Below are 23,102 nucleotides of genomic sequence, written 5' to 3' on the forward strand. Positions count from 1 at the left end.
GAGGAAATTCTGCAATACACTAATGTAGTATTACTGCTGAATGTACTAGCACGCTCTGTAAACAAAATTTAATATTTCAGCCTTGAAGACTACAGACCATTGCTTTCTCCAGGATTACAAAAAAGAACAGGAGAAACTTTTCAAATAATTCCCATGCTTGAAAGATAGTCACACCCCCACAGGCAAATTCACATGACCACTCCATGAGTTGCCAAGTGAGTTTTCTTTCCTTGATTCCATCATATGAGCACAAACAGTTTGCATGTTAGCACCCAACCAACTGTGGAAAGATTATAGCCTCATGCAAAATTACAATTTGTGCTTCCAACAAACAATTAAAACACACAGTTCTTATTGGACCCTTTCTATACTCTCTGCCTCCACCTGGGGCAAGCAGTGGTTAAATTTTGCCCCACAAATGGGAAAGAGAGTGAATTAAAGAACTTGTAGAGAAATAGTTGTAGTGACTGCAAATTCTTTACTGCTTTGGGGCTTTGAAAGGAACAGGCATGATCTCCAGGCTGCCAGCTGGCAATCCTAAATTGACATCAGTCAAGCTGCTTTCACCACTGAACTCTGACAGCAGCTAGAGAATGGGCTATATTTCCACAGAACTTACACAACACAAAAATCCTTTGCAAACTATTAGCTCATCAGTGGAAAAGGTTGATTGCTATAAGGTGGCTAGGTGGTAGAAAACAGCACATCGATTCATAACATTTTGCAGGGAACCATATACATCACAAAATCTTGATAGACAAGGAAGCTGTTCTCATGTGCAGACAAAACCGGGCTGAGGGAGCCAAGCGGCAAACCCACCTGTTAGCCAGGGTTAAGGGTGCAAGCGTGCCCTTAGCCCAGGCTAAACGATTGTGTGTCGGTGTCATGCAGCTTCGCGCGGTGCCAACACAGCAGCAGTGTCCCAACCAGTGCCAGGGGATCTCTGCACCTCAGCACAGACAGAGGGAAAGTCTGCGGGGGAGGCAAGCTTTTCAAGGCTTCCTCCACACACACCCCAAACCCTTTCTCACTGATAGTGAGAAAGGCCTCAGGAAATGATTGGGTTTGGTTGTGTGTTTTTTAAAAACCAAATCCAAAGCTACCAAAGTTGACACGGTTGGATAAAGATTATTTAGAAGCTGTAATAACAGAATAGGCAGCAAGACAGGCAGAAGTTATTATAAAAGGAAATAAAAACACCAGGCCTAGATGGATTGATCCCAGACTTTAATAACCCCTTTCGTGAGCAACTAATAAAATCCTCAGTTGAAGAGCTTGATGATTTCTTTAACAAAGGTAGACTTGCCTGTAACTTGGCTGGAAGGCAGGACAGTCCTGATACGAAAACTAGGAATGAATAAGAAGGAAGTACAGTCCTATAGACTAACAACAACTTTACAAAACTACTAGCCAAAGTGCCCATTAGAAACGATGGGAAAGAAGCAATTTTCAATCTCTGGAGGAAGGGACCTTGAGGAAAAATGCCCCTGACCCAGTTCTTTTCGCTGGGGCATTCTCATTGCACAGCTCTCTCTGTATTCATGACTCTAACAATTAAAGTGAAGGGGATATGAGAGTTAACGTAAGGTAGATGTGCTGAGGGGCTGATTAAATAACCATAAAAAGAACAGAAATTGGGTAAGATAGCTGTTGTAAAAATGAATGTTATGCCCAGATGTATTTATACTTTAAGGGGACTTCCGTTGCTTATTCCTCAAAGATACTTTCGAGAAATTGACAGAGCTGTGAGGAGGTTCCTCTGGGGTAATGGCAGGCCTCGTGTTGCTTTTAATAAACTCCAGTTGGCCGCAGACAAAGGGGGCTTCAACCTAGTGAATCTTAGATTGTACCATAACACGTTTTTAATTGCACAAGCAATCCACTGGCATGCCAACACAGATGGGGAAAGGCCAGAATGGGCTCAAGTGGAGCTAGCAGAATTGAAACCATTGGAGGGATGGAAAGCACTTGGCTCCAGATATCTTAAACATCCCCACTACCAATCCCCTACTATTCTAGCAGCCTGACACGCCTGGAAGGAACCGGCAAGGCAACTAAACTTTGATCCCTATGCCCACATGGATATGACACGGTGGGGTAACCCACATATATTGATAGGCATACAACCAATTTCATGGAAACATTGGATTGATAAAGGGATTTACCAGTTATCACAGCTGAAAAATGTAAATGATAGCTACAAACCTTTTGCAAGAGGAGTTCCATCTACCACCGGCATGTGCCTGGCAATATATGCAACTGAGACATACCATATCAGCTCAATTCGGTCCAGACGCCTTGGCGACCCCAGCAACTCCAGCTATCTTTCGGCTTGCTATTAAGATGGCCTCTCTCTCAAAACTAAATAAGTACCTATATGCCAGTGTGCATAGAGACATAGACCCTGGGTTAGATTTACTTAGGGACAAATGGAACTTGGAACTTTCTGATAAACTGTCACCTGAGCAATGGCAAAATATTTTAAGTAGTGTTCAATGCAGTACATTGGATCTTAAATTGCGCCTCATCTAGCAGAAGATTATTTTCAGGGCCTACTGGACTCTTCTATACTTTATGCGATTAAAAATGTCCTCAAATAGTAACTGTTGGAGATGCAATAATCCACAGGCCAATTTAACACATACGTTCTGGGAATGTTCCATAGTGCAAGGCTTCTGGAGAGAGGTCACTATGCAAATTAACTTAGTGCTGGATTCTTCTCTTGCACTGAAGGATCAAAATGCAGTGTTGGAGTTTATTCCAACCAGCTGGGGACTAAAATACAGCTCTAAACAATGGCTTTGGCGGAGCCTGCTGGTTGCCAAGAGGTTGATATCAAGGCTGTGGAAATCTCCCAATCCCCCTCGGTGCGAGGCCTGGGTACAGGACCTGCTTAAGCTTGTGGCACATGAAAAATGGGCCCTCTTAAAAGTAAATAAATTGCATAAATGGTCTGAAATTTGGGATAACTTTCTTAATCTTTTCTTAGAATAAGAATCCTTCTGACCTATCCACATCTTCTAGTGCAATGGTGATTCTCCCTTCTTCTCTTCCTTTTTTCTTCCTTCCTTTCTTTCCCCTCCCTCTTCTTTCTGGGGGGGTATGGGGGTGGGGTGGGGGGCAATTTGGGGATGTTGTTGCAAAATATAAATTGTTATAAAATGTTTAAAAACATTAAATTTTAAAAAAGAACAGAAATGTGAGAGACGTTTGAAATGTGCAGGGTTTGGGGGTTTATATTTAATAATTTGTAATTATTTCTTCACAACAGGGGCTGTGTAGTATACTAGCAACAGCGAGATCCTGTGTTGGTGACAGTTGTTGGTTTTAAATATCAAGATTTTGTTTCCCCATTGTGGGCAGCTATATTTTAAACTGTGGTTTGGAACATTAAGCAATGCAGTTTCTTATATGGCCAGCAGATATCACTGGTCAACATGAACATTATGAAAAAGAAAGGAGGTGGGAACCTGAAATGCAATAAAGTAAATTATAGGAAAGGCAAAGAGCAGAGGCCCAATCCTTCACAGAAAACAACGGCACTCATTTTAAGGGGAACTAAAGATGGGAGTGTACAGCAGGTAAGAACATTCTAAACCTTAAACACCCCAGAAGGTAGGGGGACACATAGATTTTGTAGCATGAGAAACCAACCCATGACACACACTTGGAAATCATATATGTTAAATAAATATATGATCCTAGCTACAATTTCAGCACCTAGATTAAGAGGGTGCAATGGACAATATATACGTCAATACAAAGTTAGTTTTATATCTTATTATAGTTTTTTCCCCTCATGGTAACAGGGTTGCAGTCTGGGCTAGGCCCCCTGGAGCTCCAGGCCTTCATAAAGTGTACCCTCCTCCTGCCTCCCATGCTTGGGCCCTGAATAGACTAGCACTTCCATACTAACATTTTTGTATTTATATTCTTGCACAGTACGATATGATGGAATAAAACATTTAAAAAAAAATACATTATTTGCTTTCTACTCAAAAGACAGAGAAGAAGAACTGTTTGAGAATCTAAGAAAGAACAAATTCTTAAAGACTTATTTTTCCATTCTTAGCAAAAGGATCTTCATAAATGGCAAAACAAGATTGCAGTAGATAGATATTCAAACAAGTTCAACATGTTGGGGTTAAAAAAATGAAATGATATCGTTCCAGATCTGATTTAAACTCACAAATACTATGTCTCCTGATCACTCACCTCCTTAGGGTCAGGAAGTGCAGTCTGTTACAAGCAATTATGATTAGTGGGTATTCCCATTTCAAAAATAGCTCATAAAAGCTCAGTGCACCTTACTGCTTGAAACAGAAGACTCCTGAAGACAGAGAAACTTTCATCATGTATAAATTACATCCAAACAAATGAAGAGCTTCAAAGTATTATGGGGGTGGGAACAAGGGGAAAAAAAGAAGCTTCTTTATTAGGAAGTAATTGCCTTCTGAAGGAAATCAAGGTGTTTTTGGATACAGGCATATCTGTATCCAAGCATTAAGTTCAGTGTACCTTAATAAAGAGATGAAAGATTTTGTGCAATTTTCTTGTAATTATTTTTTCTAAGCATGTTTCTTAACAGGATGAAATGGAATTTTAGAGCTCCTAGACCAGAATTCATTCCTCTAAGCCAGGGATTCTCAAACTTGGGTCCTCAGGTGTTATTGGACTTCAACTCCCATAATCCCCAGCCTCAGTGGCCTTTGGTTGGGGATTATGGGAGTTGAAGTCCAATAACACCTGAGGACCCAAGTTTGAGAATCACTGCTCTAAGCATTTCCAATCCAACACCGCAACTGGTTGTTCAAAATTTTAAGTGTGTGGTAAGATTTAAAAAGGTACTCATGAAGGTTCCAATATGCTTCATTGCAAACACTATAAATTTATAACGCTCCTTAACTTTCAGCCTATACCAAATGAAGGTAAACACCCATAGAGTTGTATGCTCCAGGGTACGGTTTCTCAAATGCAGCCACCATTTTTGAGACTATGAAGCCACCAAGATCCCAGTTCACTCTACCGACTTGTATGGGCTATGATTGTGCTGTGGCCAGCATCAGTCTTACGGTCAGGCAATCCCAGTGGCCATCAGGAACCCATCTTTATTTGTTTGTTGTTTCTCTATGTAAACCACTTTGGAAACATCTGTTGAAAAGCGATATATAAATAGTTGTTGTTGTTGTAGCTGCAGCTGGAGCAGAGGCAAACACCTACTAATTTGTGCTTAAAGGTGCCTCTCACCCCGCAACCTCCTGGTGATGCCCGCATCGGCCACTCCTGGCAATGGCGGAAACAGAACTTGCTTGCTAGTCTACAAAACTAAGCAACAGCTGAGAGCAAGCAAGTGAAAATGGACTGCGGATGGTGTCCTGAAAGATGAGGCTTTCTTGGAATGGGGGAAGGTGTGGAACCAGCAAGGGAGGTGATGCTGGTGTCAGCATCAGGGCAGCATTAGTGATGGGGGCACTCCAGGGTGTGTCTTGCCTGAAGTGCCATTTGGGCTAGGACTGGCCCTGGTTGTGGCCATTCCTCAGATCACCCCAACCTTTCTGTGGCTTCCCTAGCAGCCACAGTCCAAAACCCATTTGAGAACCAGGGAAACAAAGACTGAAAAAATAAGAGGTAGTCAACCTCAGCAGGAAATATCAACATCAACTTTTTTTTAAAAAGAGGTTGTGAAGAATTGACTCAGCAAAAAAGTATTTAGGTTAAAATTGTGTGCATTTTTGTATATTGCTTGGTTTGGATGAAGAAAGCAACTGTTGCCAGTTGTCTGGATCCTAGTTACACTCTCTAGCAGGCGTGGCTAGATTTGATTGATGGAAAGAGTTCCATGGGTTTCAGAACCTGAGCGGCAGGAACGGTTGAGAACTGACAATGGTGAATTAACCTACAGGCTAAAAACTAGATGCTGAAGGACTGACAAGGAAAACAGTTGGTTAAAATAAAAAGAACAAGGAAGAAGACGAAATGGTGGGCTGGAGTTAAGGAAATGAGCTGATGGAAGCAAGGTTAGGAAGAAAAAGTGTGAAGTCTTTTGTTTCCACTTTCCGAACAGCTTCCAGAGCAAAACCCAGCCACTTCTATCTGTCAGAGCCATCGCTGCTGAAGCCCAACATTATCAGAGGCTGAAGAAATCCTGTAAATAGTTATCTTTTAATTTCTATATTAAATTTAAAAGGATCACCTTTTGGAGAAATAATAGGTTCTCTTTACTTTCTCACTTGGTGTGACACGCGTACCTACAGCATTTACCTCCTGCCAGGGGTAGTGAAAATTGACTACTGAAAAGAGAAATATTATTATAGGGAAAGTTCTCAGTGAAAGCAGATCCAGGAAGAAGACAGAGAAGTTTGGTTGCCAGGTTACAGCATGGCAGAAGCGCCACATAGGTAACAACCACTGTATTCATCAAGTGCTCACATCTTCTTACTTTCGTTATGACATGTATACATTATTTCATTATACAGTACTGGCTGAGGCAATGTTTTCTGTAATCTGCAACTGACTAAGGGCCAACTACTGATTGATATGGTAATAGTGATGCTCTGTATACTCTGATTTTTGCAATAGCAAAGTCTGTAAAATATAGAGATGCATGTCTACACAGTCGACACACACTGAGACAGAGACACAATGGACACATACTTTTCACTGTGGTGAACTGGGCTCACCAGCATTGGACACCTTAAACAAGTGTTTCTACAACATTGGGCACTAACAAACAAGTGTCTTCACACTTTACAGCATGTATTGCTACAAGCACCAGTGGCTTATTGAACAAACACTAATGTTGCTTTCAATATGAATTGGCCCTAACATCTCATGATTTAATGAACACACGGCTTAATATAATTGCTCTGATCCCGCAAGCATTCAGGGGCTTCCTCTTCCTCTTCAACGTTGAGCAGGTTCTATTTGGTGTCAGAAGTTCTGTTCAGTTGATCAAATGTGGGTACACTCGATTTGCAGAGGACGGGCATGCTGACATTCATTGGCCCAACTTCCAGTTGTTCAGACTATATGGAGCCTATTGTACCTTTCAAGTTGGACTTCTCATCAGCATGTTTTACAAAATAATGAAACAGCCACCTCAGCTCTACAGGGGGAAAGCAAACGCATGCTCTGAGCTACAGTAATTCCCTATGCATATTTTTAAATGGCAATGTTTACATTTAAATTTGGCCTTATACTTAACATTATTTTTGGCCTATCCAGTACTGAGCAGTAGGGACATGCAGAACATTTCAACTTGAAACATGCCATTTCAAGTGTTTTGAGCTTGAAACAGAATGCCCTCTAAAAAAGGGCCCATTTCAAACTCGGAGCAGAACAACCCCATTTTCATCTAATGTCTCAATGTTTCAAGCACTATTTTGGAGGCCTGTTTTTCCCTTGCTGGTTGGTTTTCTGGCACTGGCTTCTGATTGGCTTGCAATCTCTTTGCTTCTTGGTTGGCTTGTTATCATACAAATCAAGTGTCATCATGGGCAACTGTGCCCCCATTGGCTAGGGGGAGGGAGGAGGGAGCGGGCAACACAAAAGAAGGGAATTTTAAATTCAGAATTTATTCAACAGGACTGGAGGCAGAGAGATCCCTTATACTGTGCCTCTCTTGAAGAAGAGGATACATCAGGACAAGAGGAGGAAGGAAGGTTTGATTTTGTGTTTTTTTGTTTTCTCACCACTGAGTACAATACGCTGTGCTATTGCTGCTATAACTATCTGGTTTTGCTGGATCGCTGATTGACAAAGGCAGAACTGCTTTCCTTGAGTTGAGTTGAGTTGAGTTGAGTTGAGCTGAGCTGAGCTAGGAACAGAAGCAGCCAGTGAGGGCAGCGCTGGGGTGACGGCAGAGTATAAGCAGCACCTGCAAGCTGCTGCGCTCCACCTGCTATCCTGTGCAGGGGGTGGTGCTCCTCCCAGCATCTGGCACAGCTGTGGTGTGGTCCTAGCCTCTGCGCATGCATGGAGCCTCCTCACACGTGCAGAGACCAGGTGCTGCTTACACACTGGGAAGCACCTGCTTATTATTCCTCAAAGGTGCCTCTTGCCACCCTCCCCACAAGCGCGGTCCTCACCGGCTGCTCCTGGCTAGGAAGTAATGTAAGGAGTTGAGTTATAATTGTGTGAGAGAGAGCAACTTGTGCCAATTATGTTACTGCTGAGGAGGTCTTAAAGACAGGAAGGATTATTCATCTCTCTTGTGTTCCAGAGTCTTTCTCAATGGTTCCCACATTTTGTATGTACTGTTCATTTAAGAGAAGTTTCTGTTCTTCTCTTGACATAACTTGGAGAGGAGAGCTGGTCTTGTGGTAATCAGCATGAATTTTCCCCTTAGGTAAGCAGGGTCCACCCTGGTTGCATTTGAATGGGAGACTACATGTGAGCACTGTAAGATATTCCCCTTAGGGGATGGAGCCGCTCTAGAAAGAGCAGAAGGTTCCAAGTTCCCTCCCTGGCATCTCCGGAAACCTTGGAGAAGCCGCTGCCAGTCTGGGTAGACAATACTGAGCTAGATGGACCAATGGTCCGACTCAGTATATGGCCACTTCCTATGTTCCTATGGTTTATTTCAGTGCAGATGTTGCAACTATTTCCAAACCTTCAGGCTGTAAAAGGTGAGCAAGTTTTCAACATTGAAGTTTGAAAGATGTGCTTCAACCATATAAAACTGTAAGCACTTTTATTTTTGTGTTTTGTTTATTGTGTTTTGAGATTCAAATTAAAAACAGTCATTTAGAAATTACTAGACCTATTCTTCCATCAGACCTGTTTCAGTTTCCACGAAATATCTATACTTGTGGATGAAGGTGATTGTTTTTCTTAAGCTAACAATTGTCCACCTCCCCCCGCCGCCCTCTATTTATATTATGGGTACATTTTCATATTATTGGATTTTGTACACTATTATTACATCCCTTTCAAGTAATTGGTGACTTATTGTTCTCTACTTTGCAATTTACTTGAGATTTGTTCACTCTGTTTTCTCACTTGATGTATATTGCCACTTACTCTGATGAAGAAATCAAAAATGAGGTTTAGTGCTATGAATTTATGATCTCTATTCAATATTGTATAACCTACTGCATGACTATTTAAATATGGTCCTTATTTTGGTTTTCATTTAACATTGTATTATGATGGTTTCTATCTGTGGCTCTTACTTTATGGCCCCTTGTAAGATTGTATCACTCGTATGACTATCAATAATATGTTTCCTGTTTGAGTATCTATTTAATATTGCATTATTCAGTATATGGGTACAGATTATGATATTGTTATAAATATATTTTTGATCTTCTTCATACATTAGTTTGCTGTTTTCTTCTTTCTTCTTTACTTAATTATGTTACTGCAGCACAGGCCCTGTGGCTGGCAGTGGATTCTGGGTCAGTGATTCTTTTTTGGCCATTCTTGGATTGCTTTTGAAATGTGTGTTCTGTGTTGGGAGGGACAGATTCCCTTTTACTGTGTGCTTCCGCAGTGTTTTTCAAGGCAAGGTTGCAAAATGTATTGCAAATTGCAATGTAAAATTTATGTTCATATACTCTGTGAGTGTGACTCGTTCTGGCCGTAGGGAACAGTGGGGAAATTTGAAACACCCCATTGTTTCCCATGGGTGTTTCATTTGGTACATAGGAACATAGGAAACTGCCATATACTGAGTCAGACCATTGGTCTTTCAGTATTGTCTTCACAGACTGGCAGCGGCTTCTCCAAGGTTGCAGGCAGGAATCTCTCTCAGCCCTATCTTGGAGAAGCCAGGGAGGGAACTTGAAACCTTCTGCTCTTCCCAAGTGGCTTCATCCCCTGAGGGGAATATCTTGCAGTGCTCACACATCAAGTCTCCCATTCAGATGCAACCAGGGCAGACCCTGCTTAGCTATGGGGACAAGTCATACTTGCTACCACAAGACCAGCTCTCATCTATGGTTCTGTTCTACGGACACCAAAGTGGGTTGTGTGGAAGGCCATGATGGGTGCTACCTACGACCCAATCTACAAAAGAAATGGGCAGGCGAGTGATTTTAAACAAATTTTTAACCTTTCCTCCCAATATCCCATAGAATCCTATTGGGGAGGAAGTTAGAAATTTGTTTTAAATTGCCCGATTGCCCATGGGAAACAATGGGGTGTTTCAAGTTCCCCCATTGTTCCCTATGGCCGAAACACTCAAAACGTTTAAAGTTGTTTTGTCTAAACAGCCAGCTTGGTCGCTGTTTTGACAAAATATTTTGGCTGTTTTGCATTTCATTTTGAGCTAGGAACAGAATGCAAAATCTGCTTCTTGCATATCCCTACTGAGCAGGCAAAAAACTTGTTTTCCTTGATTTACAGATACATACTACAATGCTTATAACACAAAGATAAGAACATACCAGTGTAGTCTTCATAACATTCACAAGTATAGCCTCCCTCTCGACTTCGACAAAGTCCATTGTTTCCACAAGGATTGGAGTAGCAGAGGTCAATCTCTGTTTCACAGTAGTCACCTGTAAACCCAGGGGGGCACCGACATCTCAGCCCATTGATAGGATGTATGGGTCGGAACAAAACAGTGTTTGAACTGATAAACGGAGCAGAGCTGTCAAACTTGAGTACAGACACACACTTCATGTAGTTTTCACAAGGTTCCCGCAGACAAATGTTGTCATCAAACGGCAGAACTCGTTGGGTAGATATCAATGTAAGGAGTGTCCTGTTGAGGTATATCTGCTCCTGGAGGTCCTCAGAGGGAAAGAACTTGTTTCGAATACCACCAGGAAGCAAGGCAGAGAAGGTCACATTCAGAATATTGGAGCTCACATCTGTGTCATTTTGAATGTTGAAGACGAAAATGCCCTCTTTGGTTGTTGACAGCACAGTAGCCACACCTTCCACAAAGAGAGCAAGCAGTGGAGAGAGAAACTTCTCTTGCGACATATTTTCCAATCGTACTGTGATGCTGTTGGTCAACATGTCGTCAGTGATGATCGTCACCCGCAAGGTGCAAAGAGCTGTAACACTGTGAATGCCATCTAGGAGGAAAGAGAAAAGAATCAGAGGCTGTTCAAGAAACATGCTTACAACACCCTTCCATAGAGTCAATGCATCAAATAGAATGCCAAACAACTTTTCAAACAGAAACAAGTTGCTCAGTGCTGGATAGAGCCCACAAATTGCAGCAGCAGTATCTAGTCTATTACAGAGTAACACAACTGCTATCCTATGACATTCCTCTCAGACCACTCAGAAATGGTCAAACTAAGGTATTGACAACTCTGAGATGGGTAGCTCAAAGAAGTTCTTTAGAGAGGAACTGAATGTATTTCATAAGAATAACTGCCTGTACAACATATGCCAGAGAGCTATCACTTTCTACAGCACATCAAATGATCTGCTCTAGCAAAAGAAACAGACTCAAGTAACTAAAATATGTTTTGTCAGGAAGTACTGCAGGAGTTTTAAATATGTTATCAAAAGTGTGTGTGTGTGTGCGTGTGTGTGTGTGTGTGTGTGTGTGTGTGTGTGTGTGTGTGTGTGTGATAAACAGAATTCCATTCCACAGATTAAAAGAGGTTAAAAAAAACTTTACCAATTCCAGTCCTGCAATGTTCAGGAATACAAATCTAAAGACCATGGGTGCAGTCTAAACTCTAGCAATGTTACATTTTAAAACATTTGAGTTCAATCAAAGATGTATAACTATAATAACTGAAAAGTGGAGTAAATGGTAGGTATGACCATCCAACTAAATAAATAATAATAATATAGCATCTAACATGCTGCTAGTACTTAATAAAAGTTAAGCAGCAGACAACAAAGGCAAATGCTATTTATTCTAAATATACATTTTATTGTAGGCAACCCTTGATTTTTCAGTTTATCTGATTTAATTTTGACTTTCAATCTTTCTCTTTTTCCAGCCCTTGACTTTTTTTCAATATCTACATAAAAAAACCAGACACTATGCACAATCTTTAAACTCAGTAGTACTAAAACTCTTGCTAATAACGACTACAATCAGGATAATTAGGAATCAATTGAATTTGTCCCTTGACTGCAATGGAATTTGAGTTGTACTGAAAAGCTACAGTCTGCATATCACTGAAGCAAATGCAAAACTCCTTTTACTTTTAATAACATGTTAATTCTGCCTCATGAGCCTCCTCATGAGCATAAGCTGTGTATATCAACACAATGGAAATACAGGTTGCATCTTATTACAGTTAATGATCTCAAAGGCAGAGTGAAAAGACACTGTGGAGAAGAAGAGTATGAACTAACTATTCATGTTTCCTCAGCAACAACTGACATTTAGATGTGCGGCTGAAGTTGGTTCCGGGTTCCCAGTTCCTATTCAACAGGGGGCTTGTGTGATTTTGCTATTTGCAGGACAATGTATTATTATAGTTTCTCTCACATAACTACTGTGAAGAAAAAACTACTAAGAAGAAAAGGTACTGAACAAAGAGCCTTTTTCTTAGGGAAAGCACAATGATGTATGTCACATGGTATATGAAGAAGACCAAAATACTATCTACTGTGTGAGAAGCCACTGGAGTCCAGAAACTGTCATAATCAATATCAACTGTCACAATATACAAGGCAGCTTTCCCAGCATTCCCAGCATCTATTCTGACACAGTTAATAAATCACCACAAAAAGCACAGCATCTGACACCACACAGCTTTGTCATACAGAGGAGAGCACAAAAGGAAATCAGATGTGAATGCAAACAGCTATTGCTGTATTGAAATACAAGATATAAATCAATTTTTTAAAGCTCTGCTTAACCTCACAACAAAAATGGTGGGCTTTCCTTTAAACTGGAAAAAAAAAACCTACAATGTGAAAAAAGGATTTTATTTTAAAGAGTGTTGTGCAAGTAGCACAGCTATATATTTTGTTGGACAGTTGGCTTTTGACTAATTACTATAGGCCACAGCATGCAAGAAATCTATGCATTAGACAGAGAAAGTTCATTAAGATTAGGAAGGACTTGTCCCTAGTACTGAAGAGACGACAAGATGCCCTATTCTGAAGACCTTAAATGGAATGAAAGCGTAATGAGTTAATACATAATGAGCTAATACTTGTTGTGGCAACAATCTTGCTTAGAAGGGGGCCATCAACCTCTGCCCCAGAATGAGGCATGATGTTATGAAGGCACTAAAATAATGTTATGACAGTGCTTCAAAAACTTAATACTGGCACACATGACTGTTAGCAAAGACTTCTCTGATCACAGGCCTTTTCAAGGGTTGCATCCCATTTATGGAATAGCCTCTCCAGTGAGGTTCACCTGGTTTCAATACTTTGATCCTTTAGATGCCAGGTGAAGATCTTTTTGTTCACTCAGGCCTTTAAAATTTTGATCTGTATTTTTTAATGTCTTTTAAATTGTTTTGTATTGTACAGTATTTTGTATTTTCTTTCCCCCCTTTCTTTGGTCTGTTATGATTTAATCTATTGTGTGTTTTTATCTCATGTTTTAATGTTGTTTTATAAGCTGCCAAGACAACAATTTGTTATGGGGTAACTTACAAATAAAGTGTATTTTATCATCATCATCATCATCATCAAGTTTTAACAAATTCTCTTAAACCAGGAAGATTAATTAAAACTGATAATAATCATATCAGTTATATAATTAGATAACATATAATTATATTAGCTGTATATATAGGTATATAATATCTAGGTAAAATTTATCAATATTAATAATATTAATTAATATTTAAGATAATAAAGAGCTGGTTCAGAGAATACCACCTGGGTAACAGCCTATGATGTGAAGAGAAGCAGGGGTGCGCTACTCTGGTTCCACTCACCAGTGCAGCAGTCTTGCACCCACAAAAGCAAATGGGGCCAGAAAATCCAAACTGCCTTTTAATTGAGAAGGCTAAATACTATATTAAAGTAGCATTCAAATCATGTGATTTCACTCTGGTGTGCAACTGGGGCACCAGCTTGGCAGGACCAGTTGTGCTCTTGCTTTTCCTCACATGATGGGCTGATATTCAAGTGGTATTGTCTGAACCAACAGTATGTCCGTACTACTGAGATACGAGAAGCTGTAATTTCAGGGCAGTCAGATGCACAAATTACTTCAATAGGAGTTCTTGTATTGAAGCCCATGTAATCCTGATCAGATTCACATATAAAGAAAACCATGGCTGAAATTTTAAGTGCACATGTAAGGAGACTCTGCAGAGATGAGCCAGGAGCTGGCACATAACTCCCCCAGTCCTCTGACAGATGTGCTGTTGCACAAGATGGCTAAAACTTCTGAGCACTGCTTGCACCCCAGAAGTGCCCTGCAAGATTGCAAACATGTCGCTGAGGGTCAGTGATGTGTTTCGGATCTTGCAGAGCACTTCTAGAGTGAATGTAGTGCTCAGACGTTTTAGCCATCTGTTGCAACAGCACATAGTATTAAATAGAAAATAGTATTAAAGAAAAGCTAATAGCAGGTGCTCTGTATCACCTTATTCCAGCTTTCTACTCCTTTTATGTTAGTCACAGGGAAGCGGTTTCATTTTATCACTCTTACAAGCACTCACCATGCATCCTTTATTTTTAAAAGATGAATCATCTTTATCTTTGGTGGTTATGACTAGAGATCTGTAAAGCCATCATAAAAGAGAGGGAAATGTTTTGTATTTTTTGGAGCTCCCACTTAGACCATATCACTTTTGTAGGAGCCTGAAAAGGAGGAGTGACTAAATTTAGCAGATGACCTCAGACAGGAAAGAAAAACTGGAAAAGGAACTGTACTTCCTACACTGTAAAGAAAGGGCAGCAGCCAATTCCTTTGCCATAGGCAGAAAATACCAGCCTTACTCAAGCCTGCTCAACTTAGACCCCCAGCTGTTTTTGGACTACAACTCCCATAATCACCTGCCATAGTGCCCAATAGCCAGGGATTATGGGAATTGTAGACCAACATCCGCAGAAGGGCCGAAGTTGAACAGTCCTGAGCTAAATGAAAAATCATTGCCTTTTCCATCTCCAGAATGGCACACAACTATTTGATTGTTTCATAACCATATTTTATTAAAATACCTATTCAACAATGGTAGGCCCTGACAAATTTTCTTTGGATCTAGGAGAGTCCAAATATTTATCAGCCAGACAATCAGAGGTGACTGGTGAGGGCGGTGCTGGGGTGGGGTTGCAAAGGATACCTTTAAAAGATATTACCATCGATACCAGCGGGACCTGGAAGCTACCCGGAGAAGTGCTGCCCCACCTGGCATCCTGCATGGTGGCTGCCCCACTTACTGTACTTATCTGGACACCACCCGTGCACTGATGAATGCAGTAGGCGGGGCAGCTGAAACGCGAGATGCTGGGTCGGGTGCTACTGCTCCCGGGGGCTTCCAGGTGCCGCCAGTATCGATGGTGATGTCTTTTTAAAAATTACCTTTTGATGCCACCCTCACCGGCCACCTCTGCCAACAACTGACACTTGAGAAAAATTACCTGACTTCATGACTGCCAGTGTGGAGAAGGAGAATGAATGAATAAATAAATAAATGTAAATAAATAAATGTACTTGATCTCCTTTACAAGTAACAAACTTAGGACAGAAATAGGGCTACCTGGGACAAATAAAGATTTTATTAAATAACTTTACCTCTGAATATCCTAGTCAAGGTGCCATGGCTCCCTGGAGTCTGGGATTTGTCAGGTCACAGGAACATAGGAAGCTGCCATATACTGAGTCAGACCACTGGTTTATCTAGCTCAGCATTGTCTTCACAGACTGGCAGTGGCTTCTCCAAGGTTGCAGGCAGGAATCTCTCTCAGCCCTATCTTGGAGAATCCAGGGAGGGAACTTGGAACCTTCAGCTCTTCCCAGAGCAGCTTCATGCCCTGAGGGGAATATCTTACAGTGGTCACACTTCTAGTCTCCCATTCAGATGCAACCAGGGCAGAACTTGCTAAGGGGACAAGTCATGCTTGCTACCACAAGACCTGCTCTCCTCTCTAAGTCATGCCAATGGGATATAGAAAGAGAGTGCTCTCTGGGAAATGAAATCAACCTGAAGGAATAATTTGATTCAGGACAGGAATTTTATCAGAAGCTTACAAAATTTGAAGCTGGTTGTTAAGAAGGTTGACTTCCTCAGATGATACCTAAAAATCTAATGCTGAAAACTGAAAATTCAATGCTGTGTCTTAAAATCTGACTTTACTGCCTGAAGATCGGAAATATTTTTTCACACCTGCTTAGTATGAAATTCCCAATTTGCTTAAAAAAGGTCTCATCCTATGGCATTTCTTGTGCAGTTCAACCTAGTCCTTCATTCTCCCCTGGTTAATCTGTTTGGTTATGCAGAGGAATGGGTTACCATAGTACTTTTTAAATAGCCTTGTGCTCCTGTGCTCCTTCCTCCCTTTATATAGTCCAATTCCCACATCCCTTGCTTTCTGACTTTACACAAATTATAGTTTAGGGTCACATCTCAATCAGAACAATGATGGTTTGTGCAAACCATAGGTGAGAGGGAGGAGGAGAGCAGCTCTAAAGCCAGCTCGATGGCTTAGAAATGGGAATGTGTTGCAGCAGTACTACTGACTTATAGTGGCCCTTACAGATCATTTCTAGAGACATTCCCTGTACTTGGAACTTAGTCCCACTGATTTCAAAAGAACTTTCTCCTCAGGGTGATTGGCTCCATACTTCTTGCAGCAAACATGACTGCTGCATGTACACTGGTAGGCACTGGAATTGCAGCAGTGTTTTTGCAGGAAACGTATCAAGTGTGGGCAACATATATGCATCTTTAAGCATTTGTGCACATACATGTGGAAACCGTGACTGGGCCACGTAGGTCAGCCTTGAAATTTTTATCTTATGCTAAGGCGATGTTATTTTAAAAACTTCATTTCTTCAGAGAACTCATACTTATATGTCTGCCAAGAAATCCTTACACATCTACCACAGCACTCCTATGTAGTTCTGTGGGTTATGGAGTACATAAGATCAGTTCTTAAGGAATGCAGATCACGCAGCTATAGATCCTCACTATGGCCTTGCATATGCAGCACAGAACACACCCAACACTCCCCTGTGGTTACATATTATAGAAGAAGACTGGTAGGGATGGCAAGCTATCATTCCAGGAAGCTTATCTCTCATTGCTTATCTTCTCATTGAGGATAAGCTTCTGAGGAGACTCATAACTTGCCAGAACACTCCTTGAAAATGATTGCTTCAAGTAGTTTTTCACATAAAGAGAAAAAAATGTTCCATGTGAGGTTGTTCCATGTGAGCTAATGAAAGTGTATGCATAAAAACAACTTTTGAAAATGCTGTTCAACTTACAAGCAATAACATCCTTTCCTTCCTCCATACAAGAAGTATATGTTATTACACTAAAAGCATAAAGTATTTAGAAGCATTAAGTGCCAACATGAACATATCCAGCCCACAAGAACCCAGAGGTAGTTTCTCCAGGATGGCATGTGCCCTCACTATACGAGCTCCATGTGCAAGTCATAAGGGAGAAGGTCTTGTCTACAATGGCTTCCCCTCATGTGCAATGCCCTTTCCTGGCATATCTGGCTGGCCTCCTCGCTCATGAATTTCCATCTCCTTTTAGACATTTGTTTCAACAGGTCTTTCCTCAGTTGTTTTTAATCTTGAATTTGGTTTTTAGTTTCTTCAACTCTCTTGGTGACTTGGTACATCCTTATCCTGAAACAATTTGTTGTTTTTATTGTTGTTTTTAACTGATTTTTTTATTTTTTTATTTTTTTACATTTATAATCTGCTTTTCCTCCAAGGAGCTCAGAGCAGTGTACATGGTTATGTTTATCCTCCCAACAAAATAATAATAACCGATAACCTGCCTGCCAACCATGTTCAAATTATTAACTGGAATAATAGCAGATGAAGTGATGCAACACTTATCAACTAACAAACAGCTTCCAGTTGAACAGAAAGGAAATTGTCCGAACACCAGAGTAACAAAAGACCAACTGTTGATTGACAAAATGATTTTAGAAAATTGCAAGAGAAGAAAAACAAATCTAAGCGTTGCATGGATTGACTACAAGAAAGCCTTCAATTCATTGCCTCATACATGGATACTAAAATGTTTAGAAACAACGGGTGTCAGGAAAAACATTCAGATATTTATAAAAAAAGCAATGAGCATGTGGAGTACACAGTTAACAATCAATGGTGAGACACTTGGACAGGTTAGCATTAGAAGAGGCATTTTCCAAGGGGACTCACTATCCCCTCTCTTGTTTGTAATCACCATGACTCCACTTTCACAAATACTAAACAAAACAGGCCTCGGATACCAAACATCTAAAATATCAAGTAAAATCAACCATCTGCTGTACATGGACGATCTGAAGTTGTATGGAAAGTCCCAGTCAGAAATCGAATCACTGCTAAACATTATCCGTATATTCAGTAGCGATATAGCAATGGAGTTTGGATTAGACAAGTGTGCTGCATTAATAATGAACAGAGGAAAAATAAGAAAAACAGAAGGAATAGAACTGCCAAATGGAAGCAAGATCAAGAAACTGGAAGAGAAAGAACATTACAAATACTTGGGCATTCTCCAGGCTGATAACATTGCACACACTGAAGTTAAAAGAAAAATTGGAAGTGAATACATCAGGAGAGTTAGAAAAGTCCAAACTCAATGGCGCGAACACCATACAAGCCATAAACACCTGGGCTATACCTGTTATCAGATACACTGAAGGAATAATAGACTGGACCCAGGCAGAGCTAGAGACGCTAGATCATAAGACCAGGAAAATAATGACCATCAATCATGCTCTGCACCCCCGCAGTGATGTCGATAGGCTATACCTCCCTCGCAGTTCAGGTGGAAGAGGAATGCTGCAAGTCCATCAAACAGTAGAGGAGGAGAAAAGAGGCCTTGAAGAATATATCAAGGACAGTGAAGAAGATGCACTTAAAATGGTCAAGAACGAGAAACTATTCAACACCAATGAAACAAAGCAGGCCTACAAGAAAGAACAAGTCAAGACCCGAGCAGAAAAATGGAAAAATAAGCCCCTGCATGGTCAGTATTTGCACAATATAAGTGGAAAATCAGACATCACCAAGACCCAGCAATGGCTTAAGAATGGCAACTTGAAGAAAGAAACAGAGGGTTTAATACTGGCTGCACAAGAACAGGCACTAAGAACAAATGCAATAAGAGCAAAAGTAGAAAAATCAATCACAAACAGCAAGTGCCGCCTTTGTAAAGAAGCAGATGAAACCGTGGACCACCTAATCAGCTGTTCTAAAAAGATCGCACTGACTGACAACAAACAAAGGCAAGACAAGGTAGCAGGGATGATACACTGGAACATCTGCAAAAAATACAAGCTACCTGTAGCCAAAGATTGGTGGGACCATAAAATCGAAACGGTTTTAGAAAATGAAGATGCAAAAATATTATGGGACTTCCGACTACAAACAGACAAACATCTGCCGCACAATACACCAGATATAACTGTAGTTGAGAAGAAAGAAAAATAAGTCAAAATAATTGACATAGCAATACCAGGGGATAGCAGAATAGAAGAAAAAGAAATAGAAAAAATCACCAAATACAAAGATCTACAAATTGAAATGGAAAGGCTGTGGCAGAAGAAGACCCAAATAATCCCAGTGGTAATGGCGCCCTGGGTGCAGTTCCAAAGACCTTGAAGAGCACCTCAACACCATAGGGGCCACAGAAATCACCATCAGCCAATTACAAAAAGCAACTTTACTGGGAACAGCCTATATTCTGCGATGATATCTATAACAGCAACAACACTGACAATAAAATTCAGCCATCCCAGGTCCTTGGGAAGGACTCGATGTCTGTATAAAAAAACCAGTCAATAACACCTGTCTGACTGTGTAAATAAATAATAATAATAATAATGTCCAAGAGAAGAAAGCAAACACTAATCTTTAATACACACACAAACACACACCACCACCACCACCACGACAACAACAACAACCCTGTTTGGAAAAGCAGCTGATATAAATCAACATGACTGAGCAACTGCTGGATAATTGTAGCCCTAAGATGATGATACGGATGGGTCTAGATAAGGCAAAGAGTTGTCTCTGACACATTGTTAACTTCCTACATACTAACAGAAACTCTGAAATCACATACACACACCCTGTAACAATACCAAAAGAATGTATGATGGCTACCCTTCTAGTAAAAATGACCCTGGGTCACAACAACCCTGTTCATCACAATAATGCTGCATTCTTTGCAACCCCAGCTACCCCTAAAGTATGTGCTGATAAGGATGGAAGAATCTCATGCATGGGAACATATCTGGACGGGTTTCTCCCCGCTCCCTCGCCATTCCCTTTCTTATGGTCACATACAAGTGGCTTGTCAGGAGCTGCATTCCAGGGCTCTCTGGTGGTGGTGGTGGTGGTGGTGTGCTACTGCAGCTGCTGCCTGGCAAAACAACAGTTACTTCACGTTATCCACTTTCACCACTGTCAGCCTTGGTTTACAGCCTTCCCCTCCTACTGACCTGTCACAAAGCAGCCGCCTCACTCCGTAAAATGGGCTTTCTCATTGGAGTGTTAAACAAGGTGCAGGCTTTGAAACCTCTTCTCATTGTCAGAGCCCTCCCCTCTGTTCCAGCAACTGACCTTTGATCTGCAATTACTTCGGAGCTGCCTGGGGGTCTTCTCTCCCAGACCCACCCACTGAGCACATGTTTTGGACAATGGAGAGTATGAGATCATCACTCAACATGGCAGTGTTTCCCCAGGATATAACTCTTCACATCTTTTTTCCCTTTCCCAGTAGCACTTTTTAAATATATAATTAACAGAACTTAGTGCCACAATTACTACTAGTTAAACAAAAAACTGCAGTAGCATCTTCCCAACATTTATCTCCTTATCCCTTTAAAGCTATTGCCATGATGGTTTTCTACTGCATTCATCAATAATTTGGAATTTCTTTCTCCTGAGATATCTTTGAGGACTGCAGCTGGAGACTAACTAGAAAGGCTGGAATGCCACTGAAGAGCTCAGAAAATGTTTTCAAAAAGACAGATGAAAAAGCAGTACCACCTTGCTAAGCATTTTAAGAACATAGAAAGCTGCCTTATACTGAGTCCATCTAGCTCAGTATTGTCTACACAGACTGGCAACGGCGGATTGCAGGCAGGAGCTTCTCTCAGCCCTATCTTGGAGATGCCAGGAAGGCGCCTGCGCCATGCAAGGGGAATATCATACAGTTCTCACACATGTAGCCTCCCATTCAAACGCAAACCAGGGCAGGCCCTGTTTAGCAACGGGGACAATTCATGCTCGCTACCACAAGACCAGCTCTCCTTTGGCCTTTGGAAGGCAATTTCCTGAGTGTAATTTTGAAACTGGTTTGCAAATTTATGTAGGCCTCTCAACATTTGATCATCTGTATTGAACGAACTGCAGCGCCTGCAGCAGATGCAAGAGACAGCCATCCACAGCCTGGTAAGGCGAAGTGGCTTGGATGTGTGCAGCCTGTCCAACGCAGACTGGCAGCTCCTGTCCGAGCTCATCTTGTTGCTTGAGCCATGTGAATTATATCTATTGAATGAACTCCACTGAGTTGACACTGAGCAATATGAAAGCTCTATCTGTGTGTCCCATTCACCCAAGCAAGTCTCCATTTGACAATACGAGCGGTAACTGATGAACATGCAAGGTTGCACCAGTTTCCTGTTTTTCTATCTTCTCCAAGAACGTGTGAGCATCTTTGGGACAATGTATGTATGCATTTTCTTGATTTATTACATGTGTTTCCTGCTTTTCCTCCTAGGAGCTCAAAGCAGTAGACACAGTAGAGCCAGACTTCTGCGGCTGTCTCCTCAAGCACTGACCAGAAGCAGACCTGCCAGGCTTCAGCAAGTTGCTGCATCATGTGCCTTCAGACCATGCCTGGATAAAGGAGTTAAGTCTGGTTTTCATTTGGCATCTTATGTGGGCATTTATTTTTACATTCCACGATTCGTCTAAGGAGCCCAGAGCAGTGTACATGGTTATGTTTATCTTCCCAACCACCCTGTGAGTTAGTTTAGGCTGAGCAATAAATGACTGGCCCATCATAGGGTGGCCTTTGTATCCCATGACACTATGAAGTGATGGGATCCTACTCACATATCCAACTAAAAAAAAGTGGTGTTGTTATTAACTGATCCCTCCCCCCAATTTATTAAAAACTTACATAACAGGTTGAAAGAGTATTTGTTATGTGAACTGATGGTGCAATTTATCCTTGAAACAGAAAGGTCACCAGAAGTTACAATTGAGATAAACTGCTAATACAGGATGGGGTTTTCGCTGTCCATTAGTTACTAAGTCTTGTGCAGTCTTACCATACTGAGAAATGGCTTGTCTTTTGAAATAAGTGGTTAACGTGCTGCAAATTATTTCCTTCAATTTAACTGAGTTGTACTTGGGTATTTATTGCCTGTGCACATCCCAAGTAGATTTGCTCAGGTTTCCTTGCCTTCTAAAAATATATATATTTTAGAATGTCTTTTTAAAAAATATCAGTGCAATTCCCTTTTTACTTGGAACACAATTGTTTTTAAAAGACACATTGAATAGCCATGCTGTGATTCTGATTGACTAGTGCATTTGATAAACTAGACATAAAGTTTACTGTCCAGTCTGCCTGTTGCCTGCCTCTGTTGTATGGAACAAGGGAGGTATAACTTATACAAGGCACCATATTTGTGTGCCTACTTGGTTCATTTATGGCAGAGCTCACTTTTGAAAGGGTTGTAATGCTATGAAGGTGGCTGGTGTCCTCCATCTAACACACACTATCACAGGCCATATGCTCTTACAACCTTACTACGTGTCACAGCGACAGATAGGAAATGGAATATGTGTGCAATAGAATTGGGTTTTTTGTTTTGTTTTTACCTTTAGACCCAGGAACTTGAGGGGATGGGCAAGGGGTAGCCTTTTAGCAAACCTTTGCAGTGTGGCAGAGACAGAAAATTGGTAGGTTATTGTTATAAACGCGCTCTCTCTCTCTCTCTCTCACACACACACACAAACACACACCATTTATCTGATTCGAATATCACACTGT

At 41.0% G+C, this 23,102-nt stretch overlaps 1 protein-coding gene across 4 annotated transcripts in view; it reads right to left on the reverse strand.

Annotated features, from left to right (window-relative positions):
• The window catches only part of CELSR1 (cadherin EGF LAG seven-pass G-type receptor 1), a 254,205-nt gene that overhangs the window by 135,651 nt on the left and 95,452 nt on the right, over window positions 1–23,102 (reverse strand). For all 4 annotated transcript variants that reach the window (XM_053254723.1, XM_053254725.1, XM_053254724.1 and 1 more), the window contains exon 2: window positions 10,389–11,027. In XM_053254723.1, coding sequence (XP_053110698.1) covers window positions 10,389–11,027 — 639 coding nt within the window. The remainder of the gene's footprint in view (window positions 1–10,388; window positions 11,028–23,102) is intronic.

The sequence above is a fragment of the Hemicordylus capensis genome, chromosome 5 (assembly GCF_027244095.1).
Source record: "Hemicordylus capensis ecotype Gifberg chromosome 5, rHemCap1.1.pri, whole genome shotgun sequence".
Lineage (NCBI taxonomy): Eukaryota > Metazoa > Chordata > Lepidosauria > Squamata > Cordylidae > Hemicordylus > Hemicordylus capensis.